The sequence below is a fragment of the Aquarana catesbeiana genome, linkage group LG10 (genome assembly GCF_042186555.1).
Source record: "Aquarana catesbeiana isolate 2022-GZ linkage group LG10, ASM4218655v1, whole genome shotgun sequence".
NCBI lineage: Eukaryota > Metazoa > Chordata > Amphibia > Anura > Ranidae > Aquarana > Aquarana catesbeiana.
In genome coordinates this window covers 128,132,670-128,145,825 of record NC_133333.1, presented here as the reverse complement: position 1 = coordinate 128,145,825, position 13,156 = coordinate 128,132,670, and the positions used below count along the sequence as shown (strand labels likewise).

The 13,156-nt window shown below is 40.8% G+C and overlaps 1 protein-coding gene across 7 annotated transcripts in view; it reads right to left on the bottom strand.

Moving 5' to 3' along the window:
- The window catches only part of LOC141110881 (myosin-10-like), a 308,010-nt gene that overhangs the window by 71,344 nt on the left and 223,510 nt on the right, over window positions 1-13,156 (bottom strand). For all 7 annotated transcript variants that reach the window (XM_073602623.1, XM_073602621.1, XM_073602624.1 and 4 more), the window contains 6 exons: window positions 12,800-12,943; window positions 9,138-9,233; window positions 6,793-6,911; window positions 6,527-6,679; window positions 2,749-2,922; window positions 1,578-1,751 (listed from right to left, as the gene is read on the bottom strand). In XM_073602623.1, coding sequence (XP_073458724.1) covers window positions 1,578-1,751; window positions 2,749-2,922; window positions 6,527-6,679; window positions 6,793-6,911; window positions 9,138-9,233; window positions 12,800-12,943 — 860 coding nt within the window. The remainder of the gene's footprint in view (window positions 1-1,577; window positions 1,752-2,748; window positions 2,923-6,526; window positions 6,680-6,792; window positions 6,912-9,137; window positions 9,234-12,799; window positions 12,944-13,156) is intronic.

The window sequence follows — 13,156 nt, the reverse complement described above, 5'->3', positions numbered from 1 at the left end:
AGTCATCTTCCACTTCTCCATGACGACATCATGGAGCTAGTGGAGGTTAGAGACCTTGCGCTCCTCCACCTTCTGTTTGAGGATGCCCCACAGATGCTCAATAGGGTTTAGGTCTGGAGACATGCTTGGCCAGTTCATCACCTTTACCCTCAGCTTCTTCAGCAAGGCAGTGGTCTTCTTGGAGGTGTGTTTGGGGTTATGTTGGAATACTGCCCTGTGGCCCAGTCTCCGAAGGGAGGGGATCATGCTCTGATTTAATATGTCACAGTACATTTTGGCATTCATGGTTCCCTCAATGAACTGTAGCTCCCCAGTGCCGGAAGCACTCATGCAGCCCCAGACCATGACACTCCCACCACCATGCTTGACTGTAGGCAAGACACACTTGTCTTTGTAATCCTGGTTGCCGCCACAAATGCTTGACACTATCTGAACCAAATAAGTTTATCAGACCAAAGGACATGGTTCCAGTAATCCATATCCTTAGTCTTCTTGTCTTCAGCAAACTGTTTGCAGGCTTTCTTGACCATCATCTTTAGAGGGCGCTTCCTACTGGGATGACAGGCATGCAGACAAATTTGATGCAGCATGTGGTGTATGGTCTTAGCACTGACATGCTGAGCTCCCCACCCCTTCAACCTCTGCAGCAATGCTGGCAGTACTCATACCTCTATTTCCCAAAGACAACCTCTGGATATGACGCAGAGCACGTGCACTCAACTTCTTTGGTCGACCATGGCGAAGCCTGCTCTGAGTGGAACCTGTCCTGTTAAACCGCTGTATGGTCTTGGCCACCGTGCTGCAGCTCAGTTTCAGGGTCTGTGGCTGTGTGTTGAGTTATTTTGAGGGGACAGCAAATTTACACTGATATACAAGCTATACACTCACTACTTTACATTGTAGCAAAGTGTGATTTCTTCAGTGTTGTCAAATGAAAAGGTATAATAAAATATTTACAAAAACGTAAGGGGTGTACTCACTTTTGTGAGATACTGTATATTGCAAATCACCATAGATGTTGTGGCTGAATTCGCTTTCTTTTATTCAGACTCTTTTTCTCTGTTATTTTGCCTGCCAGTAGCACACACCCTGTCCTAGGATGACAACACTCAAGCAGTGTTGCCACCCTCCGCACTTTGACGACAGAAGACCTGTCCCCTTTTTCATGCCCATAACATAGGGCTGAGGTGTTATGTAGTTCAGAGACTAAGTTGATAGATAGAGCTGATAACAATGTTTAAGGATTTCAGTAATGCACAGGCAGGAACATGCTTTCTAGATTTCTGGCAGAATCAACAATTATTTAGGCGCAATTACCAAACATATGTAACAAAACAGGTTTAATAGTATATTTAAACAGGCCATGTCCGTGTTTGCATCTTCAGTATATATATCTATATATATATATATATATAGATATATATATATCTATATATATTTATATAGATATATATATATCTATATATATATATATCCGTATCCTCATTACCCGTGTGTGCACCTTGATCTACTTTATAAAAGGTAACAAATAATGGATTCAGTATGCTTTACAATACAGCCATGACAATATGACTCACCTTGCCAGCATAGTGGATTATACTCAGATCAGCCTTGTCTCGCAGTTGTCTAGGCTTCTGGAATTTAGGATGGGTGCCAAGTTCTTGGATAACCTTCTCCACAAAACTTTTATCAGTGGCTTTTGGGAACCAGCATTCTTCATCCAGCAAGGACAGGACACCTGGAGGATTGGCCTGAAAGCAAGAACAAGGACATTAATCTCAGAATGTTCTTTTTTTTTGTTTGCTTTTTGTTATTTGTCAAGCAGTTTTACTGTGTCCTTCTGTGTGGTTTTCAGGCAAACTCAACCCCTCTAAACTCACACTATATTCTTCTTTGCACTCACTTTTCAGCTACGGAACAGCCTGTTTCTAGAATGGGACTGAACTGTGAACTATGCTCTATTATTTCCAGGGTGGGCTGCATGAACAGTACACTGTATGTTCGCACCATGGTTCTGAACATTAACACTAACACAGATGTCTTCAGACCTATTTTTGAGTGGTTGGCAATCAATGTTGCAAAATATTGCTTAGTTCATAAATGTGAGAGCCTTCTCCACTCTACTGTTTTTGCTATTGTTTGATTGCTTGTTGGGGAGATGTTTTATCACTTTCTGTCCTAACATGAAGCAAAGGGAAATCTCCCCAAAAGGGACACAGTCAGTTTTGACTAGCATTTGGCTATAAGGTTGTACTCTTGCACAGGAACTGCATGGAAATATTGGAAAATTGTGAGGGATTTTGCAGCTAACAGTTGACAACTAAGCATCCAAAGCCTTATTTATCAAAGAAAATAAATATACATTTTATAATATCCATATTGAGTATTGCTTTAAAATCTTCATGCCCCCTCCATAGTCTACCTCAACTTTGTTCACATGACCTTTGCCATGGCTGAAGTTATATAACAACAGCTAATTATATATTTCGAGTATCATCTCATCAGTTCCTTTGCTGGAAAGCAGTTTTATCTCAATAACAAAACAATAAGATTCCAGCTTCTATACATATTAACCAAGCATGGTAAAGATGGTAACTGTCAAAGGTTCACAGAGGGGCTCACCTGAGGTTGGAATGTTTGCAGGTATATTTATAAAATTGGATAACAGCAAGGGATTCTCCATTGTTGGTGGACCTAACAACAGTTATGCAGATAGAAGTGACAAATAGTAGAAAAAAATCTTCTCACCGGTCTCTCGATGAGATCAATGCAAGGCTGCAAATCCAGGCCAAAATCAATGAAGTTCCACTCAATGCCTTCCCGCTGGTATTCCTCTTGTTCCAAAATGAACATGGTGTGATTGAAGAGCTGCTGCAGTTTCTCATTTGTGTAATTAATACAAAGCTGTTCAAATGAGTTCAGCTGCAAACATAATATGTCAGAAATGTATTATTATATTATTAATATGCATATCATATTATGAAACTAAAAGCACCCAACTTTAATATTGTGTTACATTAGAAAACTAGGTGAGGCACAATGTGAAATGACATCTAGCAAAAATGCAGATATGTATCACAAGATCCATGGTGAAGGAAAGTACTGAATGGTAAGAACTTAAAGTGATATTAAACCCTCAGTTTATAAGCACTGATTCAATCACTTACAGACTATGCAGCTTCTTTATCTTTTAAATACTTGCCTATATTCCAGTTTAAAGTGATTCTAAACATTTTTTTTCTTTCTTTAAAATAACACGTCATACTTACCTGCTCTGTTCAATAGGTTTGCACAGAGCAGCCCCGATCCTCCCTTTTCTCAGGTCCCCTGCTGGTGCTTCTAGCTCCTCCCCTCACCAAGTGTCCCTATAGAGAGCTGGGGGGGAGACTGCATGTAGCAGGTTGTTTTTTTACGTTATGAATAAAATGCATTAAAGTACTGTAAAGCTTAATTTTTTTTTATTTAAACAACTAACATGTCATACTTACCTCCACTGTGCAGTTCGTTTTGCACAGAGTGGCCCCGATCCTCGACTTCTGCGGTCCCCTTGTGGCGCTGCTAGCTTCTCCCCGCATCGTATAATCCCCTAGGAGAAGCGCTATCCCAGGGGGTTACCTTGCGGGCGCGCTCCCGAGTCCAGCATTTGTGCCCATAGATGCAGAATGTAGGACTCACCCCGCCCCCGGCGCCCTCGTCATTGGATTTGATTGACAGCAGCGGGAGCCAATGGCTGCCAATGGCTGCGCTGCTATCACAACAGGCAGAGGGGAGGAGCGTGTCTCCGGCGTGGGAATTACGTGGCCCAGGTGAGTAAAACGAGGATGCATTAAGGTGAAAAAACACGAGGGTTTACAACCCCTTTAAGGTAAAAAAAAAAAAAAAAAAAAAAACTTCTGCCTTTAGAACCCCTTTGAGTGGGTGCTATGACTGCTAGCCCAGGTTTCCTGTTTCAGGGTGGCTCCTTGCAAATTTTCCCCAAAAATTGCGTAAAAGCCAGTGAGTGGACCATGACTGCCTTTTATTACACAAGCCACAGGTTTTCATTGTGCAACAATACAACCTTGGGCACTGTGTGGGCCAGCCGCCAGTGTCCTAACAACCACTGATGTAACTAATACGTCGGGCAACAGCACAGCATCTTTATTTAAGCTCCCCCTTTCTGTCAGTACTGGGCCATGTTAGCTTCATGGGGGAGAGAAAATGAGGGAGAAGAAATCATGAAATACTAGTCAGGAACAGTGTGCAAAAGTGTATTTGCTTTGTAAGAATAGATCACCTCTAACGTTGGGTGTAAAACTATTCATTTTGATTTTACATTTTAGAATGGGGTGCCTTGAGATTGAGCAGAATTTCCTTGACTGAAAAGAAGGTTGAGAAACATTGCCTTACACCAGGGATATGGAATTAGTGGACCTCCAGCTGTTGCAATACTACAAGTCTCATCATGCCATTGCCTCTGGGTGTCAAACTTGTGGTTGTCAGAGTCTTGCTACGCCTCATGGGACTTGTAGTTCTGCAACAGCTGGAGGTCCACTAATTGCATATCCCTGTTCTACACTGTCTGCATCAATAGAAACACATAGCCCTGTAGCCTAGCATGGCAAGCCTTTACCCTGTTCCCCCCCCCCCCCTTTCTTTTCCAAGCTAACAGACAGACTGGAGACTGTCCTGTTCACCGTTAACTCTTGCATGTAAAGACGAAGAAGTTCAGGGAAGCAGGACTGAGAGAGTAGGAAACAGCAGGATTGAAACTTGAAAACTGACATTGTCTGACTGGTAAGAATTTTAACAAATAGCTTGCAGGGGAATGCTTATTTTATGTTCAGGGTGTTCAGCTAAAAAAAAAAAAAAAAACACTCAGGGTTTAATACTACTTTAATGATAAACTCAATAAAATCAGTATGAGAGCATTCAGCAGACTTTCATATATGATCAAAAAAATATAGGTTGGAAAATTATTGCTACTTTATACTCCTATGACCTATGACCTTAAAAGGACATTGTCACAAAAGAACCTGTGTTATTAGGCTCCTATGGAAGCAGTCATTTCTTGATCCATATGCTTGAAACCAAAAGATTCCCCTATAGCGGGATTTTGAGGGCACTACCATGAATAATACGGTATAGATAAAAATATACTTTTATTACAAAAATAGAAAAAGTGACAAAATATATACAAATCAAATACAAAAAATATGTACAAATGGATACATCAAGAGCAAAGTACATGTGGTTGTAGATACAAATTGCATGACAATGGAAAGAAGACCAAAGGTCGAAATATAATAAGTCTCACTGAACCAACGCGTTTCAGAGAATCTTTCATCAGGGTTCACCAAGTGAGAGTTACCATTTCCAAAGTACAAATGCTACAAAAGTATCCATGGCATAAAATCAACTTTACAAGGGTTTCCCAGGCTGTGTGCACTTAAAGGTCACCTAATCGATAGCTATCCAAAATGATATTGCAGAAAACTGGTGTATCAGGGAAAATCCCAAATTGTGTCTAAATATTTGGCGCGGCGTTTGTGAGCAGGCTGGGGTCCAAATGTTTCTGGACCTGTGAACTGAGTCCAAGGTAGAACCTACAATTTATCATGTAGGGGAGAGGAGAGAGGCTGAGAGTCCAGGCTGGCAACAAATCAGTAAGTCAGCCCAGGGACACAGCATCAGTTGAACATCCCCCTCCAATCACGAGTGCGGAAACATGCGCCGTAGACATCAGGCACAGGCGCACTGAGCGTGCCATTTCTAACGGTGATCATACCGTTAGTGGCGGCACCAGGGCATATGCGCGGGAGTGACGTCATCGCAGCTCCGGCCAGTGACAGCACCGGAGCCGCGATACCTGGAAGTCACTCCAGGATAGATGGCGGAGGAGGAGGCAAACGAGGGCCGATGTGGGAGCTTCGATCTCAGGTAAGTAATTCATAATAAGCTAGTATGCTATGCATACTAGCTCATTATGCCTTTGTCTTGCAGGGTGTATTTTTTTTTCAGAGGCTTTACTTCCTCTTTAAGTGGCAACGCACAACATCTTTATTATTTTTTCTACATAATTACTTAGTTAATCTGGTTGAAAAAAGACACAAGTCCATCCAGCTCAACCAACAGAGAAAAAAAAAAAAAAGAAAACTAACACTCTCAAATAGAAAACCTCCATATACAATATTCAATATCCACAGCTGACCCAGAGGAAGGTAAAAAAAAAAAAAAAACACTAAAGCATGATCCAATTTGCTCCATGCTCCAATGACCTCTATGATTAAGCACTAGTGGGTGGGGTGAACGGTCAGGGGGCATGGTCTGAGGAGCGGGATTGGCTGAGGCTTTCTAGGATCGGCTTACGTGTGCGGCGGTTTCTTGCTTTAATGTTCACTTCTCACTGGATGAGTCACTTTTCATGCCAGCATCCCCCTAATCCCTGTGAGCACCAGCAGGACTTTACACCTCAGCTTGGAGAGGCACCATTAACCACACATGGACCTATTGATAATGCCAAAATCCATCACACCTTTATGTTTACCTCAAAGATTTCAAAGCCAGCTATGTCCAGGATCCCTATGAATGATGCACCTTGTCGCTTGGTCCTATCCAGCGCTCTGTTGATACGATGGACCAGCCAGCGGAAAAGCCTTTCATAGAGCGCTTTAGCAAGAGCCTCCACAGCAAAGTCAGCCTGTAGAGGAAAAATGCAGACGTTGGTGTCAGTGCAAAGTAAATCCCTGTGTGGGGTATGTATGGTGTAGTGATGCCACATATAATAAATAATAAGAATTTAAGAAAGCTCACCTGTTCCTTAGTCTGTGCCTTCTGGACGTAATCACGCCCAACTTTAATCTTCGGCATCAAGATGGCACGTGTAAACTCCGTCACATTAAGTCCCAAAAGATGGCACAGTTTCTGTGCGGCTACATAAAAGCAGCAAAAAATATATATAAACTACCAAGCAATGGAAGTGTTGATGAATAGACATTATAAAGAAGCTCCAGAAAAGCAGTTCTACTATGTTATCGCTTTGGACCCAGGTGATCACATTGTTCCTTTCATGTATACAGTGAGTGAAGGTATAACTCTTGTCCCAGGCAATGGCCAGAATGGGCAGCAAAGGATAGGCTCTATACCTCTGTCACTTGGTCTCTCAGCTACCTCCTGCTACTACAGGAAAACAGTATTGGAGTGCATTATTGATATACTTCATGAGGCACCAGGCTGCATTTGGGGGGGGGGGGGGGCAGTATTTCAGCACTTGTGGTAGTAAAAGTACTCCAACCTTGCAGGGAATTTTGCATTAAAATTTTAGAGTGAGATACAATGCCATACCCTTAGGCCTCGTTTACACATGCGTTGCCCTCTGATCCGCGGCAGATTGCTTTTTTAACCCCTTAAACCCCACATGAGCATTGCATGCAGTTGCTGAGCAGTCAGCTGTCTGTCAAAAGCAACAGCAGAGATTATTTTTGCTGTGCAACAATGCAAAGTACCGCAGCAGTGGCATAAAGTATGTACACCCCCCTCCATTTTCTTTGCAGCTTAAGGGGAAGTGGCTGGGAGCAGAAAAAACAAGCCCATATAAGAAAGAAATAGGATAAGAAATAGGATAAGATGCAAGGCTACAAATGAAAGCCTTCTACCTCCTTAAAATTTGGCAATCTTAGGCAGAAGCCAAGTTACCCTTTTCACATCCCTGGACTAGAAAGCATACCCTTTATTTGTACATGTTTCAATGTCAATATATTAAGCTTGTTCACCTTAGTGAATTGAGCCTTTACAGATATAAGCTTTGTGAGGATCAATATCAAGAAAATCCCCAACAAGAAATCAAAAAAAGGTTCAACAAGTTTGTGAGTTGCACCTATTGCCAGGCATATCAGAAGCATGAAATAAGATAATGGACATAAGATAAGATAGCATGAAATACATAGAGTGTTGGGTCAGTGGGTGGGACATGTTTCATAGTGTGCAATGAACATACATTGGGAGAATTTATCAAACCTGGAGCAGCCGTGCATAGAACCAATCTGCCTTATGCTTCAACCTGTTCAGTTAAAGTGGAACTAAACCCTCCTACTCTTTACAGTAAAAAAAGGTGCCATTGTAGACTTTGATCTACAGTTGTCATGGCGCTGCACATGTGATCAGTCATTTGATGGCTTTACAGTTCAGTCAAGAGAACAAGCAACTGTGGTATTTATCATGTATGGAATACTTTAAATTGTAACGGTTTTGTGTTTAGTTCTTCTTTAAAGTAGTTGTAAACCTCAAATATGAACAAAGCATATCCCTCTAAAGTGTGAACTTATCTCATTTAGGAGCACTAAATGTAATTTCTGTCTGCTTTACTTCCTTACTTCCGCTACTATCAGCATGAATCACTTCTGATACGTTTTCCTGACACCAAGAGAAAAATGGTGACAGGGGAGGGACCTCCAACTGATAGGCTCAGCTCTGTTCCTGTGAGCTGTGTGGAGGGGGGTGTGTCCATTCCCACCAATCAGCTCTCAGAGCTCTCTTCACTGAGCTCTGCAGAGTGTAACTTCAGCTCCCTGTCTCATTTTTTCTAAACTCTCAGACAAGCTTATAAATTCGGATGTAGAGAAAAGAAGACTGCAGACAGTCAAATACTACTTATGTAGGAGGATTTGTTTCATCTCTGTGTATCACCTGAGGATAGTCCTTTCACCGGGCATATGTGAGGGTTTACAACAGCTTTAAGTTTTGTAAATGAAAGATAGAAGCCGATTTGCGACGCATAGCTGTTGCAGATCCTGGCTTCTTTTGTTTTGATAAATTCTCCTCATTGTAGCTGGGGCAAATGCAGTTCCCCCGAAATACAAAAACCTATACAATTCTATATGACGTACAGAATATTCACACTGCATGATTTATAAGAAATTGATCATACAGTAAATATTTAGATCTTCTGTGCAATAGGATCTGTCCACATATGAATGTTCTAAGATCGATGTTAGTGGATTTGGATTCATTGTTTTGTTCAGGCAAACTCTAAAAGCACGCAGATAAGTATGACAGCTTGTATTGTTGAAATGCAATTGAATCCACTGTGACATGAATTAAAGACAATGCAGGAGGTCACAGTGGGATACCCAATACAATATCAGTAAAGAATGACACACCTGTGTTATCTGGCATGGATGCTTGGTCTGTGTTCCTCTCCTTCCGAAAGACAATATTGCCAAACTGGAGAACAGCCGATACCATCCTCAGCATAGCTAGGTGAAAGACATTAAAACACAATAATTGCGGGATGCTCACTACAAACACAACGGACTGTATATTATATATATATATATATTATATATATATATATATATATATATATATATATATATTGTAAATAGCATTTCACTTATGTTACATATCTATTTTAGATAAAAAAAAAATTTGTTGGTGAGAATCATTTTACATTTCCTAACCTCTTCCCGCCCAAGTAACACATATTTGCAACAGCAAAAGGGTGGGCTTCAACGACCACAAGCGGCACATATGTGCCTTGAGGAAATCTCAAACTACTGTTATGCCCCGTACACACGGTCGGACTTTGTTCGGACATTCCGACAACAAAATCCTAGGATTTTTTCTGACGGATGTTGGCTCAAACTTGTCTTGCATACACACGGTCACACAAAGTTGTCGGAAAATCCGATCGTTCTAAACGCGGTGACGTAAAACACGTACGTTGGGACTATAAACGGGGCAGTGGCCAATAGCTTTCATCTCTTTATTTATTCTGAGCATGCGTGGCACTTTGTCCGTCGGATTTGTTTACACACGATCGGAATTTCCGACAATGGATTTTGTTGTCGGAAACTTTTATATCCTGCTGTCAAACTTTGTGTGTCGGAAAATCCGATGGAAAATGTGTGATGAAGCCTACACACGGTCAGAATTTCCGACAACAAGGTCCTATCTCCCATTTTCCATCGGAAAATCCGACCGTGTGTACGGGGCATTAAAGCTTAAGCTTAACAAAAATACAGAAAATCAGCACAAGGGACTTAAATTGTGTCCTTTGTGCTGATTCCTCTTTTGCCCATGCACCCCCCCCCCGCCACCGCTGTAATCTTCCACTGGGTTAATACAACTACTACAACCCTTCAGTTGTCTTAACCCCCACCCCACTGTAAGATTACAGTAGCAGGGCTGGGGGGGCATGGACAGAGGAGAATTTCTACTGACAGAAGAGGCATCAGTACAAGTAACATCCTGCCTGACCTTGTGCTGATTTTTTTTGTTTTTTATTTTAGCTACACTTAGGCTTTAAGACTGCAGGTAGCCATACGTATATAGTTTGGTCACTACACAGTGGCTAAGTAGTTAGTATTTCCGCACTTACACAATACACTAATCTAAACATCTAAAACAATAAGCAACACTACTAATCCTCCCTTATGGCACAGTGGTCTTCTACCTACAGTACATGTGATGCTTTCCTTTTGCCCTTGTCTTTTGCCTTTGGAACTTCCCACACTCTAATTTCTAGTGGAATTTTTTACTACCTGGCCTACATGTACCTTCCTCACTTTCTTTTTTGACGTTTTCTGATTATGGCTTGTATGCTTTACTTCTAGTTATTTTTTTAAGCATCCCCCCTTTCTCAAAATCATATGCTTCCTTACTCAATATACATTTATCAGATTGTAGATATTTTCTTAGTTTGCTAATTGGGTTTATTGCATTTAGTAAAATTACAAACTGTACAATTTACATTTATTTTTTTTTCTTATTCTTTTTACATTTAATATTCCTAGTGTATTCTTTCTCACTACTTACCTAGCAGGCAGAAAATCATACTAACTAGTTAAAAATGTTATGGTGTAATATGGACAACTGCCCATTACTAGTCTTTATATTCATTTGGCAATTCTAAATTACAAAGTAAGAAGAATCTGAGTGTTTTAATATATGATTATTGTGAACTATAGGAAGCAGGGCAGAAAATCATTCTAACCAATAAAAAAATTGTATCGCTCTGTCAATCACTGGTCTTCATATTATGCTATCAACTCTAATGACATTTATTTGGCACTTATAATGGGTTATAATTAGCAGAAAGAACATCTGATCCTCGTCTTATTGCAGTTTTGAAAGAGTTTTAGGTAGAGGTTTAGCCTAAAATCTCCTTCCCTTTCTTTGTTTTTGTGTTCTAGAAGTCCAAGGAGATAGATTTTTTTTAGAAAAGGAGACAAGAGGTGGTTGTCTATCTCTGTGGGCTGTTTTTGGGGGTGAGCTCCACTCAGTAAGTTCAATGGTAGATTTCAGTTTCTCTATGGGATGTATACATATATAGAAAAAGGCATTGGTGCTATTTTTTCTGTATATTTATAATCTGATGCCATGTTTTGATCTTTCATTTAATCATTAAAGCTCTTTGTTCATGTTTGCCGCTACATTCCTCTGAAGAAGTGGACTCCTGTTACAAGAAATGAAAAGAAACAACTAAATAGCTTTCTGTTGGAAAAAGTACACTGGGTTTGCATACAAGTCTAAGGCCCCTTTCACACTGAGGCGTTTATAAACTGCCAATAAAACATATGAGCGCTTTTGAAGAGCTTTCCATTTATTTCAATGAAGAGGGGGGTTTTTCACCGCCCTGCCAGCCCACTGCCCCAGTGTGAAAACATTCATTGATTTTAATGGAAATAGGTTTTCGTGAGCTTTTCAGGTGCTTTTTTTTAGCGTGAAAGCGCCACAGTGTGAAAGGGGTCTAAATGATTTTTTAAAACACATTATGGGGTTGATTTGCTAAAGGCAACTAGGCTGCTCGCTTTTCAAGGGAATTTTTACTTTGCAAGAGAATTTTTCGTTTGCTTAATGAATGAGCGGAAGCTCTGCTGACTCATCCAATCTCAAGCAAGCAAAATGCATCATCTTTTTTTTATTTACTTTTTGCATTTTGCTGGCATGTGATTGGGTGTTCTTTGCAAAGTGATTTTTTGCCACTTTTACTAAGCTAAGTGACCAGTGGCACGCCTCCCCCACTCAAGGTCTGCCGGTTGGTCCGGCACTTGCCCCAATTGGGTGGCGGGCATCAGGCAGTGGTTCCTGTGTCGTCTCCTCCATCATGGCGGCTTCCGTCGTGCATCTCCTACCCTCCTCCTAGGCGTCGAATAGGATCACCATTCCTTTCAGCCAATCGGGTGACGGACAGTGCTCTGCGCTCCGAGCCCACCCTATTTTGAAGCCTAGTAGTCAGGTGCTTCAAACCCCCTCCCATTGGAATCCATGCATCCAGCGTCCCGCAAGGGGCTGGACGCATGGATAGGGGGGGAGGCGCCCGTGCGCCCTTAATGGACGGGCCGCCTCTAATACAGAGGCAATGAACTGACCTATAGAAACCAATACAGTTGAATATGCCTTCTACACATTAATGTTTTTAATGTATATCTATAAATATGTTGTTATATTTTATTTTATTAGGAAGAAGCCATGTAAAAACCTATAAAGTCCTATTTATTTTATTTTGGAAACACACAATCTCTACTAGAAACTTTAATACCATTTATCCAGCAGGTATAAATTACAAATTGAGAAATTGCAACATTTATAATACATACTTATTACTGTGAACTGTGTTTGAAATATAATTCTTTTTTTAATACAATCTGATTACATGCTCCTGTATTGCAAAGTTTCTTTACATGACAGCAGCAACATTTTTTGCCACATTTGCAAGTACATATTCTCTCCCTCCAAGTATTCAATAATGGCATATTTCTAATACGTAATGCTGAACAACATTCCATTGTCATCAAAATGGGGACAACCTGTTACTTACACATGATTTCTTCATGACTAATTCCCATGATTTTCATGGACTCCATTGTCTCGTGGAAGATCTCTTTGTCCTGCTGTCCTGGAATGGTGATGTTTCCATTGGATAAAAAGCGATACTGGTTGAATCCCTCCAAAAGTAAGTCAGCTAGAATAGAGAAAACCAGAACACCATGTCAGCTGCAACAATAAAGCCAAAGGCATAATAAAAAAATGTTAGAAGAAAAATGATCGGTAAATTTTTATGATGTAAGGGTCAAAAGGCAGATGATCATTTTCTTGATATTCGGAATAATTTGTGTTGCTTTTCACCTGTCATTCATATGAGAAGACTGGCCTATTATAGTATCACTATTTTCCC